The sequence below is a fragment of the Pituophis catenifer genome, unplaced genomic scaffold (assembly GCF_029215685.1).
Source record: "Pituophis catenifer annectens isolate HBS135680 unplaced genomic scaffold, rPitCat1.0.hap2 SCAF_7, whole genome shotgun sequence".
Classification (NCBI taxonomy): Eukaryota; Metazoa; Chordata; class Lepidosauria; order Squamata; family Colubridae; genus Pituophis; species Pituophis catenifer.
Genome location: NW_027256887.1, coordinates 25,379,711 through 25,393,400, shown reverse-complemented (window position 1 = coordinate 25,393,400; position 13,690 = coordinate 25,379,711). Strand labels below are relative to the sequence as shown.

General features: G+C 37.1%; 1 protein-coding gene across 2 annotated transcripts in view; it reads right to left on the bottom strand.

The window, feature by feature from the left end:
* Positions 1-12,394, bottom strand: part of LOC139319242 (cortactin-binding protein 2-like) — a 50,660-nt gene extending 38,266 nt beyond the window's left edge. For both annotated transcript variants that reach the window (XM_070947011.1, XM_070947012.1), the window contains exons 1-3: positions 11,939-12,394; positions 10,734-10,833; positions 2,137-2,287 (exon numbers count right to left, since the gene is read on the bottom strand). In XM_070947011.1, coding sequence (XP_070803112.1) covers positions 2,137-2,287; positions 10,734-10,833; positions 11,939-12,113 — 426 coding nt within the window. In that variant the 5' untranslated portion in view covers positions 12,114-12,394. The remainder of the gene's footprint in view (positions 1-2,136; positions 2,288-10,733; positions 10,834-11,938) is intronic.
* Between the last annotated feature and the right edge of the window lie 1,296 nt (positions 12,395-13,690).

The window sequence follows — 13,690 nt, the reverse complement described above, 5'->3', positions numbered from 1 at the left end:
CATATTTTTTACATCATGGCAACCAAAACTAGAAGCAGTATTCCAAGTATGGTTTTCCAAGGCATTATAAAGTTGTATTAACAGTTCACATGATCTTGATTATATCCCTCTGTGATTATATCCTCTGTGGGGATTATATCCCCACAGCCTAGAACTGTATTGGCTTTTTTGGCAGCTGCAGCACACCGTTGGCTCATATTTAAGTGATTTCCACTAGGATTCCAAGAACCCTCTCACAGTTACTACTATTGAGCCAGTTACCACCTATACTATACCTGTGCATTTGTTTTTTCTTGCCTAAATGTAGAACCTTAATTTTTTCACCATTGAATTTCATTTTGTTAGGTAGGGACCAATGTTCAAGTCTGTCAAGATCTTTCTGTAAGCCTATCTTCTAGAATGTTGGCTATTCCTGCCAGCCTGATGTCGTCTGTAAATTTGATGAATTCCGCATCTATCCCCTCATCCAAATCATTGATGAAGATGTTGAAGAGTACTGCACCTAAAACAGAGCCTTGGGGCCCCCCACTACATACTTCTCTCCATGTAGGTGCAGTTCCATTGAAGGACTACATGTTGAGTGCTGTTGGTCAGCCAGCCTTGGGGCCCCCCACTACATACTTCTCTCCATGTAGGTGCAGTTCCATTGAAGGACTACATGTTGAGTGCTGTTGGTCAGCCAGCCATCTGGTGGTGATGCTGTCTAACCCACATTTGTGTATCTTGTCAAGTAATAGGTTGTGGTCTACTTTATCAAATGCTTTACTGAACTCAAAGTAAATTATATCCACAGCATTCCTCCGGTCCACTAATTTTTCACTTTGTCAAAGAATGCAATAACATTTGTCTGGCATTTGTTTTTGACAAACCCATGTTGACTTTCAGTTACGACATTTGTTTGTCTATAGGTATTCACTGAATTGTTGCTTGATTATCCTTTCTAGAATCTTCCCAGGTATTGAAGTTAGGCTGATAGGTCTATTGTCTCCTGGATCTATTTTTTTTTTCTTTTTTGAAGATGGGAACTACATCAGCTCTTTTCCAGTCCTCTGGTAGTTTCCTGGTGCTCCAGGATCATTGAAAGATATAATTCAGTGGTTCTGAGATCATGTCTGCCAGGTCCTTCAGAACCTTGGGGTGTAATCCTTGGGGTGATTTGAACTAATCTAGGGTGGGAAAGTGTTCATTTACCATTTTCTTGCCTATTTTAACTCCTAATCTGTTTTTTAAGATATTGTTTTAGATAGGTTGGACTGTTTTTTCCTTTTGTGTAAAGATGGATGCAAAAATGAGTTAAACAGTACTGCTTTCTCCCTGTTGCTTGCCACTTTCTTGCCACTTTCTCCCATTAACAGATCAGTTGTTTCCTTGACTTTTTTCTTGTTTTTTTACAAATTGAAAGAAGCTTTTTTTGGTTATTTTTGACTTTTGTCTCAAGCCTTAGTTCATTTTGAGTGTTAGCTTCCTTCACTTCATTTTTGCAGGCTCGGGCTATTTGCTGATATTCTGTCTTAGTTATGGGCCCCTCTTTTCACTTATTATACTTCTCCTTTTTGTCTTTTAATTTATCAGTGAGCTCTTTATACAGTCATGCTGGTTTCTTTTGAGAGCTGCTATTTTTCTTCTTCTTTGATATTGTGCTAGACTGGGCTTTTATAATCTCATTTTTCACAGTTTCCCAAGCTTCTTGTTGTTTTCCCCAAGTTTTCCCCTTGCAGATTCTCATCCATAGAATCCTTCCCAAGCTCTCTCTAAGTTTATTGAAATTAGCTCTCTTATTGCTTGTGCTTGAATAATGTTGAATTCCAATATTTCATGATTATTCCCCCCCCCCAAGGCTCCTGTAGCTTCAATACCTTCTATCTTTTCATCTCAGTTAGTGAGAATTAAGTCCAATATGGCTGATCCCCTAGTTCCCTTCTCTACTTTTTGGGAGTCAAAGTTGTCTGCTAGGTCATTAGCTGTCACTCTCTCTCTCAGCCCATATCTTGTAGGGTTTCTGTGATGGGGAAGAAGAGTACTATATAGGTGTGCCTTGAACTCCTGAACAAAAGGGAGGTTATAAGTCAAAAAAACAAGCCAACAAATAAGATACATCTCAACAGAAATGTTGACTGAAAAAGAGTTCAAACTTACAGAGGTATTTGCACTTCTATCTGCTCCAGTTTCCAGTAAAAGTTTAACACATTCAATATTTCCATTTCTACAGGCCAAATGTAAAGGAGTCTCTCCTCTTTCAGCAGCATGATTAACATTGGCATGATACAAGATTAATAATTCTGCAGATCTAAGGAAAGAAAAATTGACAAAAGCGGGTTAGGAAAAAGAAAAGATCTGGAAAAACACCTGACCTTTACAATGTCATTCAACTACAATCTTTTTAAGCATGCACACATTTAAACTGGGTCAATCAGTTATATAAACTGGCTAGATAAATCCAATACATAAATAAATCAGAACAATTCAACCACAAACAAACAGTGCACCTAGAAGATATAAGAAGCAAACATAAATCAAAAACCTCAAGCAAACAAACAAAACTATACAGGAGCAAATATTTAAAAATGCACAGTTTGCAAGAATATATAAGGGAGACTGTAATCTTAAAAGCAGATGCAGAGTTTTAAACATCCATATTCAATATTTCTTACAAAAACATTTGCATAGACAGATGTAATTTAATATAAATGAGTAGGTGAGAGTAAAACAGTTCTTAATTCAAGACTCTTTGCTGCTCATTGTTGTTCCAAAATAATTGTATACTTTTTCCAATTTCCTTAAAAAGGTTCAACTATACTTCCTCAAGTGGAACACCAGACTTTGATAAAATGCAGCTTCAAAGAAATGATACTGGTTATGAATTATTTTTCTACAGAATCCTATTTCCTTCAAAATAGATTTGAAGGAAATATTATAGCAATAGCACTTAGACTTATATACAGCTTCACAGTGCATTACAACTCTAAGTGGTTTACGGACACAGCATGTTGCTCCTAACAATCTGGGTCCTCATTTTACTGACCTCAGAAGGCTGGAAGGCTGAGTCAATCTTGAGCCAGTGAGAACTGAACTGCCAAACTGTAGGCAGCTGGCGGTCAGCAGAAGTAGCCTGCAGTATTGCATTCTAACCACTATGCCACCATGGCTATGCCATACAGTCCCAAGTCTACTCACCATGTTTAAATAACAGGTTCTCTTCCCAATTTTTAAAAACTTTTTGCGGAAAATGAGGCGCGCAGAGGCTTTGGGAGGCCTGCAGAGTGCTCTGGGGGCTGGGGAGGGCAAAACCCTTTTTTTCCTTACTTACCTCTTAGAAATCTTGGTGCGTCTTATACACCGGTGTGTCTTATAGTCCGAAAAATATAGTAAGTAAAAAGCAGGCATAAAAGACAATAACGTATATAGCAAATAATATAAAAGGAATAATATTATGTCTGCTTTTTACTTACTGTATATCTGTAATATAGCAATACTAACTATTGCAGATGGATGTTGAAGAAAAATATAACAAAATGGGCATCAGTCTGAATTCACACATGATGTGATTGAATTATCAATAAAAAGTAGATCTTTGCAAAACTGTAATTAATAAAATTGATGGATACTGGCATATTGAAAAGGAGCAGATACCAGAACTATTTATCTATAACAGAGGTGTCAAACTCAATTTCATTGAGTTGTGGTTGAGTTGTGGTTGTGGCTGTGGTTGACCTCGGGGGGCCAGGTGGGCATGGTCAACCGGGTAGGCATGGCCAGCTTGACACCACTCTCCAAACTGCTGGCATGTTTCCTCTTTGCATTGGGTAGACCAGGACAGCCCCGTGGGCTGGATCTGACCACATCACGGGCTGGATCTGGCCTGCGGGCCCTGAGTTTGACACCCCTGCTCTATAATGCTTTATTTTAAAAGCCTCCCGCCACTTTTACTACCGGTTCGCAAGAACCAGACAGAACAGGGAGCAAGCCACCACTAATGCACTTGACAAAACATAGAGTAACTAGCTTTAGGTGTTGTAATTCTAGTTTAGTAGAAATTTCTAAAACATCTATTACAATAATTGCAATGTGATGTGAGCATTTTTTCTGCTATTTATATCAGAGATACAGGTTGGTTGAACAATGCATAAATGGTCTTTCATTCTGTTGTTAGACACATGCACAAATTGTGTGCCCACTGATATTTAAGGCTACAATTCCAATAATTCTTGGAAGTCTTTTAATTATGCTGGATGAAGCTTATGGGTATTCTAGTTTAAATATTTGGAAGGTATCTGCCTTAACAGAAATAATATAATGCTCTTAGTGTTAATTGCATTTTTAAAAGTCTAATTGTATTTAAAGAGGGGAAAAAACCCAACTCCACCCACTTACTCACCCAGCCTCAGAATTCATTTTTAAGAGCAGGAGCTAAGTGCCATTTGACAGAAAGTTATAATGAGTGACAGAGTTCCTTCTTTGGCAAATGTGGTACTGTGAAGTTTCCATTCTGTTTTATTGTAAACAGGAACTCTTCCCTCAACATGCCCTTCCTGGGGGAAAATTCTGGGTATTTTAATTAAAAATATCTGGAAAAATATGATACAAAGGAAAATGGTTAGTGTGGCTGGATTGTGACTTCCTTTTCTGTTCTTACTGCTCTCTAGAAACCCAGATATCTTGCTTACCTGACTGCCACAATGCACTCTGCCTGGCCTACACTTGAGAAGTGTTCAGAACCTTAACTGGTGGACAGGCTGCTAATTGCTACACAACATTGAGAATGTATGGCACTTGGGCTGAAAGCCTTGCACTTTTCCCAGTCAAGGAGTTTAGCAGAGGTGTCAAACCGGTGGCCTGTGAGCCGGATGTATCACACACAGGCCATGCCCACCCCAGCTCTGCAAAGGCAAAAAAGTCATGATACATTGTCATACGTCACGTGACACCATCAAGTTTGACATTTGTGGTTTAAGGTGGCAGAGTTGTGTGGCAGATTGCTTGTGGCCTAAGTAACCTATCTCATCTATCTCAAAATAAATATGCCTTGAATGAAGCAGAAAAGGAAACCTTTTAAAGAGGCCCTCACCTTTTCATGTCTCTGGGACTTTCTGGAGAGCTCCTTCACTTCTTTTATTTTCAGTTTATGCCAGGTTCTTTCTCATGAGCTACACTCAACCCTTGCTCTTTCCCCTTTTAGAAAGGGAATATTTTCCTCTAATAAACGGCTTTCATTAACAGAGCATTTTAGTTGTTATTACAACTGTTTATCAATTATTGTTAGTTACACAGTCAACCTATTGCCAATTACACTGGATTTGGCGTTTTATCCACCTGTCAAGTCCTTCTGAAGGGCCTTGGATAGGCAGATGTTGTTATTCAATGATGTTAAAGGTATTGGCAGAGGATAGAAGTTGTTCCTAGTAAATTTGCCTTTTGCAGTTGACCAGCGGTAATTTTGTCAATCCTGATAATGTTTAAGGAGTGCTTCAATTTTGGGGGGGATTGCATCCAAGGCACCTGTCATTATTGACAATATCTTTGCTTTCTTTTGCCAGTCGATCTACTTCTATTTGCAGATTTTTCTATTTTGTTACGTTCTTCAGTTCTTTCTATTGTATTCTGCTGTCTCCAGGTATGCCACATCCACTATTCAGATGTTTTTGTCTTTCTTATCAGCAACTGTTAAGTCTGGGATCTTGTATGGCAGATGCTTGTCTGTTTGACATCTAAAGTCCCAGAGAACCTTGATTTCTTCATTTTCTTCATTTTGTCTATTTTGTGGTCACACCAGTTCTTGCTTGCTTGCAGGCAAGTGGTATTTCTTGCAGATATTCCAATGCAACATTGTTGCTGCTTTGTCATGCCAATCAGTCTCTGTGATCTTCTTGCAGCAGTGAACTAGATGGTCAACTATTTCTTTAACTTTGTAGAGATGGCATATGCTATCTGTTGCTGTCTTCACAAATTGGGCTTTATATGCTATATGCTGTTGTTGCTATAATATATATAGCAATGTGAAATCATAGCTGCCACTTCTTTAGCTGGTTTTAGCTAGTTCCCAAGTACTTGTTGTAAGGTATAGGCATAGTATATGTATGGATTAAGTAGTGTGGCTATTGGTAATTAACAGACGAAAATTTTCTCAATGTGCCGATATTCTAAGTGCCATCCAAGATGTTTTGATAGGGGAACCAGTGGCTCTTAAGCAACAAAAATCAAGCCTTCAATGTTTTTTTTTTTAATGTTCCAGCTATAAGGCATTCCAGGTTTGATTTTTATTCCCTTTCCCGTCAATGTTTTGTAGAAATTTAGTATATAATCCTTTTCCTTGCCAACATTCTCTTCATATTTTTATTATATTATTTGGATATTCCTGTTTTGTTTTCCACACATTCAGTAAAGTATCAAATTTTAACTTGCATCAATGCTTGTTCTTGGATTTATTTTACATAATCAGCCAATGCTTGCTTTTCTTCAACTATTTGTTTGACTTGAAGTAAAACTTTGTCTCCATTTCTGTGGGGTAGATGTAATCTATCAATATCACTACATGAATATAATGCATAATAAATAATCATCAGTTTTCATGGGTTTTGGTCCTAACTGTCCAGATGAGCTTTTTAATTTCAGTTTTTAATCCCAACAGAGTATCATATCACAGGATCCAGGTAATGATGACTTGATGGTGTTTTCACCTTTTAAAAAAACTATAGCCAGAATGGGAATGTCAGGAAATAAGAGCACATAGTAAAACTCCAGTCTGTTCTGCACATTTATTGCAAAGTAAAACTAAGCCACAATATGCCTTTTAGCACGCAGTGACATTCCCCCCCCCCCAAAAAAACCTAACAAGACTTTAGGCAAATAATCTCCATAGACTTTTCTAAAGAAGCCTAAGCGATTAATCTAAATGCCACCAGTGTTACATTTCTCCGAAAAAAAGAGATGGGGTAAACAGAAAGGAGAGAATTCCTCTGAACTAGGGGAGAATGAAATAAGAAAAAAATTAATCTGAGGCTGAAAACACAGTATCTGAGTAAGAAAAAATATCTATCTGAATGAAGAAATGAACTAAGTATATTGCTAAAAGAGAGGAAAAAAGGAAATTTTGCATAATCTATGTACATACTATCATGTCTATCATAATATTAAAAACTTTTTGGAGAGATATTAATTTTACTGTTCCAAAGTATGACATGTCAGTGATATCAGTAATGTGCAGAATTACTTGTAAGATTATTCTTTGGATTTAATATTCTAATTTTTCTGTTTCTCTGATCCAAATCCAACTGTTTCAAGGACTAGAGTAGTTCTAAGGGACATCTACAGTATAAATCACGTACTAAATGTAAACAAATGTTGAACTCGGCCCTGGTTCTAAATCTAGACTCTTGTTTCTCAACCATATGAGAAACATTTGGGATGACATGTAACTGGGACATCACCTATCCCACAGCAGAAACTTATTCACTAATGAATTGGCAAGGGCAGTTGTAGAAAAATTAGATATCTTCAGGTCAATGAGCTTAGCTAGAAATCCTGCTACTAGTAGTTGGTTCTTGAATAGTGGTACAAGCAGGATACAAATAGCAGTTGTCATTAGAAGCATGTCTATAAAAACACTGAATACTATGTTCATGAATCACATGAATCTCCACCATTTTCAGGAACAATGGTTGAGGCCATGATAAGTACACCTGAAAGATCCATAAGGAATTATATGAAGATCTGAAATGCCTGCAGATGAGCTAAACAAGATAAGGAGGGACTGTAGCATGGAACTGCTGGCATTTATCAATCCCAGAATTTGCATCACTAGGTTAAACCAGGAGCCCACAGAATAACTTTTATTAACCAATATAAAAAATGAATTCTCTCCATTGTACTTTTTGCCTACATGTTCAAATGAAGAATATCAAAGTTTGGTGATTCCAAGTGGAAGGCGTGGATGATTCTAACAAAAAGACTAAATTTTGGTTCCTATTATATAGTCCTTTTGCTAGATTGTCTTATTCCTTTTCACTACTAAATTCCCATATGCTTTTGATAGCTATTTGGCCAATTCTAAGAAAGAAATAAGAAGGTGCATTTGGGGGTGGGGTGCTTGTAGGATTAATTCACTAATCCTTCTAGGAAATTTAAGTTCTTAATAGTTCTACTGTAACAATAAATTTGTAGAGGGTGTTATTGCTACTTAGGTGGTTTATGGACCTAATCCTTTTATTCTTATCACTAGACAATGCCTCCTTTATCTATGATGTTGGAGTCCAAGTTAAAGTACCTGATATTTATATGAACATGAGGTAGATGAACAGGCCAATAACTTGAAGAGATAGCTTTGGAAGCCTGGGGCACAGAAAGCTCTTTGGCAGATATACTTATTGTTGACTTTCTCTTTGTGAATTGCCTCGGTTCTTATTTAAAAAGGAAGCAATAGCAATAGCACTTAGATTTATATACCGCTTCACAGGGCTTTACAGCTCTCTTTAAGCGGTTTACAGACTCAGCATATTGTCCCCAACAATCTGGGTCCTCATTTTGCTGATCTCGGAAGGATGGAAGGCTGAGTCAACCTTGAGCTGGTGAGAATTGAACTGCCGAACTGCAGGCAGCCGGCAGGCAGTGGAAATAGCCTGCAGTACTGCACTCTAATCACTGTGCCACCACGGCTCTTGAGGAATCCCTCATTTAAGAGGGCTTCTGAATCAGACTGAGGCCTACAGGGAAATTTGGAAATGTCTTCTACTTTTTAGATTTCTGTGAAGAGACATGCTGAATCATTTACAAGAGAACTGCTGCAAAGGTCTGCTTTAAAAGAATGTCCACTTGCCTTTTGCTTCTATGTTTCCCTTGGGGTAACCGAGGCATAGCCTGATGATAGCCCATTCTCTAATGTATTATTCCTGGTTAGGAAATGAGCCCATTAAATCCTTCCAGAGTTGTGGCATAGAATTAATTTCAGACGGACTGAGAGATGTAGATTGAAGAATAGTGCTCACCCTATATGAATATTTCAGCTCTCATGTTTTATGGCAATGTATTTTTTCCCATCCCCTTCCCTGATCTCCATGCTATTGGAGTCTGTGATTGTCATGGGCTGAAATTGGAGTAGTTAAACCATTACCTTATGCCCATCATATGGGTAAAAAGAGAGAGTTGGGAGGGCCCATAGGTAGCTGGAAAGTGCAAACATGAACACACATTGGAGCTCACAGCTTTGCAGTGCTGCCTTTTCTGTTGCTATGGACTTGCTAATTTGTTGAAACAGTTCTGCGGTGATAGAGCAACCAAAATCATCATCAAAGTCTGTGCCATTTTAATATTCTGCTCAGGTTGGAAGAAGGCAGGAAAAAAGAAAGAAAGAAAGAGAGAGAGAGAGAGAGAGAGAAAGAGAGAGAGAGAGAGAGAGAGAAAGAAAGAAAGAAAGAAAGAAAGAAAGAAAGAAAGAAAGAAAGAAAGAAGCCTTTTTCATTGGTCAACAAGTGATTTAATTAATATTGCAGACATTTTAGAGAAGAGATTCTCTTCACCCCACTGCCTAGTTAGCTTCCAAGACAAAATCAGCCTACAGACAGATGGCTACTTCTACATGCCAGACAAAAGAAGAAGCTGCCCTTGCTTCCACCCCGTGGAAGAGATATATTTGAGGTTATAAAAGCCTTCAGAGGTTCAGGAGAATTATGCATTTTACTGCAGATCCTTCATCTTTATCTCCTACACATATATGTTAGTAAACATACCAATAACAATTCTAGCATGAGGATATCATTTTAATTTCTTTAAAAGATTAAAGATTTCTTCAGTGCATCACTCTTGCAAACAGCTTAAACTTTTATGCAATTTTTCTCAGGTGTTGCAGAAAATGAAATATCCCACCCTGTTCTATTCTAATTGTCTGAGTTAAGTGGAGTTGATAGGAGGTTTTGTCTTCTAAGCAGATTAGTTTTGAAGGGAAAGGGAAAGTTCAAAGGGAAAATCTCTATGCATGCAATTTCTTCACTGGCTACCAGTAACTGCCCATGTTTTTCATTTCATCTTAATTTGTGCCGGCAAAAAAATGTCTTATAAGGCTGTCAAGAAAAACCTAACTATAAATCAATATAAAGCTTCACTTTAGAGATGTTCTTGAAGAAAACAAAGCACAGCAACCCAATTTTCCCCTTTCTACATACATATGAAAGCAAGAATGTGAACTATGTGGTGGAGAGGGGTCTACAATCTTTAAATGTGTCTCTGCACTTATATAGAAAACTAATGGTGTGCAGTGCCTGGATGGGCCTCCTTTTTCTATTTTTGACTGCTCCTTAAAGAACTCCTGACCTCTCCTTGGCTATGTGGGAATGGCCTTGCTCAGAAAAATACACATTTCAGTTATTGAGGCACTAAGAGAAAAGTGATATGGTTGTAGCCTTTGCCACCTGCTTATCCCAAGTGCAGCTTTTTTTCTGATTCCATGGAGTCATAGCATAAGTCCAGGAAGAGGTACAACTTTTTTAAAATAGTAGCCGACAGGTAGAGAGGTGTCCATCTCTAATAAAAAAAAATCAATTTTAGGCATGAGTTCCCTGTAACATAATCATTTAAAAAATCCTAAATCATCTCAATAATGCATACTTCAGGAAGAATTATAGGAGGGCCAAGCATTTCTTTGCATTAATTCACCCACAAAATTTATACATCCGTAAACTGAAACTTAAAGACCATATGTCATTTTGTTTGGCAGAAAACAAAGACATAATTGGCAAATTACTTACTTGCAATGTCCCTGAGCGATTGCTGAACACAAGGGGGTAAATCCGTTTTTATCAATAAAGTCAACTTGTGCTTCTGAAGTCAGCAGCAATCTTACACAATCTATGAGTTGAAATATATGGAGGAGGAAAATGGGAAGAGGAGGAACAAATTACAATTAAGTTTAATGCCAGTTCCAAAAGTCTTTGCTTTTTAAAATTTCCTGCAGCGTTAATTCTTCAGAAGTCTTAAGAAGTTTAATAAACTAACTCCTAGGTCAGTGAGATATGTCCCACTAAGAGTGCCATTTGGTACTGTGCAGCTATCAAATTCATGAAATCAATAATGTTGTATTTTATAGCAGCCTTAATGAACTATGAGTACTGCCATAAGAATTTAGGCATCAGCAAAATGGATTGGAGATTTCCTGACAACTAAATTTTCAGCCACAAGATGTAATAGGGACCTTTAGCTTAGGACTTTAGACAAACACATAAAAAAAACTATACAGATGATTACTAGTTATAATGGCTGTCTTAGAACACCAAGATACAGAGTTCTTGCTAATTACTATGTTTTGGCCTTGCTTAAGATTTTCCCAAAGAATTAGCCTCTGTGGGAAACAAAATACTGGATTAGATAGATTGTTGATCTGTTCTCAACAAATCTCCATGTTTGTTGTGAGGGTTATTTCCTCCTTAGCTATTGTGGGCCTAGGGAACCACTAAATTACTTTCTAAGTCTTCTTTATTCAGTGCTGATGAAGAGTTCTCAGCAGTTTGAATCAGGAGCTAGAAACACTTTGAAACAAATCTCTATGTGCAACATCCAAGTGCAGTATTTTTGGTGTTACCTACAAAATCCTGATGCTAAACAGCAGGAGCTGTTCTTGGTACTAGAAGAGGAGCTACACAGCCTATATAATGGTTGTATAAGATTTTATCATGTCTTTTTAGCAGGACCACAGAATAATTGTTATGGAGATTTGACACACTTTTTTTTTTTTTTTTTTACAAATACATAGTAAAATTACCTTGTTGATAATCAGTGATTTCTCACCAATTTCAGCAATGTAATTTTGATGGCTTTGAGAACTGCGGGGGCATATGTTGCTTATGGACTATAGGTTACCTACTCATAATATTTGGAACTGCAATATAAATTGCTAATTTGAAAACAGCATTTAGATAATAGTCCAATATAATAAAATCTCTGAGAAATGCCACACCTGTATGTCCATTCCTAGCAGCAGAATACAAGGCAGAACAGCCATCTTCACAGGAATCATTAATGTTCAGACTTTCTTCATTAAGCAGCATTGACAATAAAGTGACATTTCCCTGGGCAGCAGCTTGGTGAAGAAGGGTGGGCCTGCCACCCAGGGGAACAGGACCACCACTCATTAATAAAGGGGTTAGGGAGGAAGACCAGCCTGTGAGTTAAAAGCAACATCCGTTAGAGAGAACACACAAAAAGTTAATGCTGCACACTTTGCAAGTTATACATAATGCTCAACAAATGAAAACTGACATTTTGGCTTTGTAGAAACTGAGACCAGCTCTGTGTTATTTGAAATCCTGCATCCCAAGAGAATTAAAGTCACACTTAGCTCTAAAAGGTTATATTTATTGTTATTTAAAACTGAAAAAGATAATTCTGTGAGCACAATGAAACAATCAATAAACTTCATATATATATATATGAATAGCAAGTTTATCCAACTTTAAAGTTAACTAAGTTTAGCAGGAAAACTGAAATATTTCACACAGAATTGTGCCTCTTCTTAAAAACTCTGAAATACCATGTCTTACAAATAACATTTAAAGAAATTTGCATTTCAGAAGAAACAATTTGAAAGCCCTGTAATTGATGCATACTTGTTTTTCTGGTAGTCTAATCACTTTGCAGTGTCATTTTTAATGGCACTGCTGCATTTTTTGTGGTGTTTTTAAAAAGAATACTACAGAGCACAATTAGTAAATGTCATAAAACATTACTGGGCAAAGGTCCACATCATCCTTTATGAAAGGCAACTGACAGAGCAGAACTTTAGAAAATCATAAAGGTTATCTTGGTTAGACATTCCAGGTATCAGAGGTTAACAGCTTTAGAGGACAGCTTATTAAGGACATGAAGTTTGCTGTATATGGTGCGGAAAACTTTGTGAACTCTTCCTTGATCAAAAGGCTGCAAAAAGAAATAGAGAAGAGGAATGAAAATAAAGAAATTTGGAACTGTGAACTGCTCACTAAAAATGAGTAAGCACAAAGGAATGTCTCTTCTTTTTTGAAGAATATTCATTACATATAAACTCTTCCTATTCTATTCCCAAGACGTCATTAATTTCTTTAAGTAAAGCATCATGTATGGCCACCTTCAACAACTGGATGTCTTCCCAGTATGTTCAACTTCAATCACCATAATTCCTTGCAAACATCTGGAGGGTACCATGATGGGAAAGTAGGATTTAAAGTAATGTTTGCATTTATGTTATCAAATATCAATGTAGAAAACAATTTAATATCATATCCATATTGCAATTCATTATTAATGAATTTCCAAGTAGAGCTTTTTCAATGTATTTATATTTAGGCTTCCATTCCATTATGAAATATTAGTAAACTTCATTAAAGATGGCATGTTTACAATGTCAATAATCAAATTTGTCTAAAACAGAGAAAGAAGATTGGGCTTGAAAATAATTTCAAATATATAGATAAAAAATGCATATAAAGTAGTTATAGTAGTATTACAGCCTAATTAGCCTCTAGATCAGAGATGGGGAACTATGGCCTTTTTGTGACTTGTGGACTTCAACTCCCAGAATTCCTGAGCCAGCCATAATTCTGGAAGTTGAAGTCCACAAGTCATAAAGGGGCTATAGTTCCCCACATCTGTTTTTTGATAGTGGAGCTATAGTAGGTCCCTTTGATCTTGGATAATATTTAGTGGGCCAAAAGGGAGGCACTGAAAACTTAAA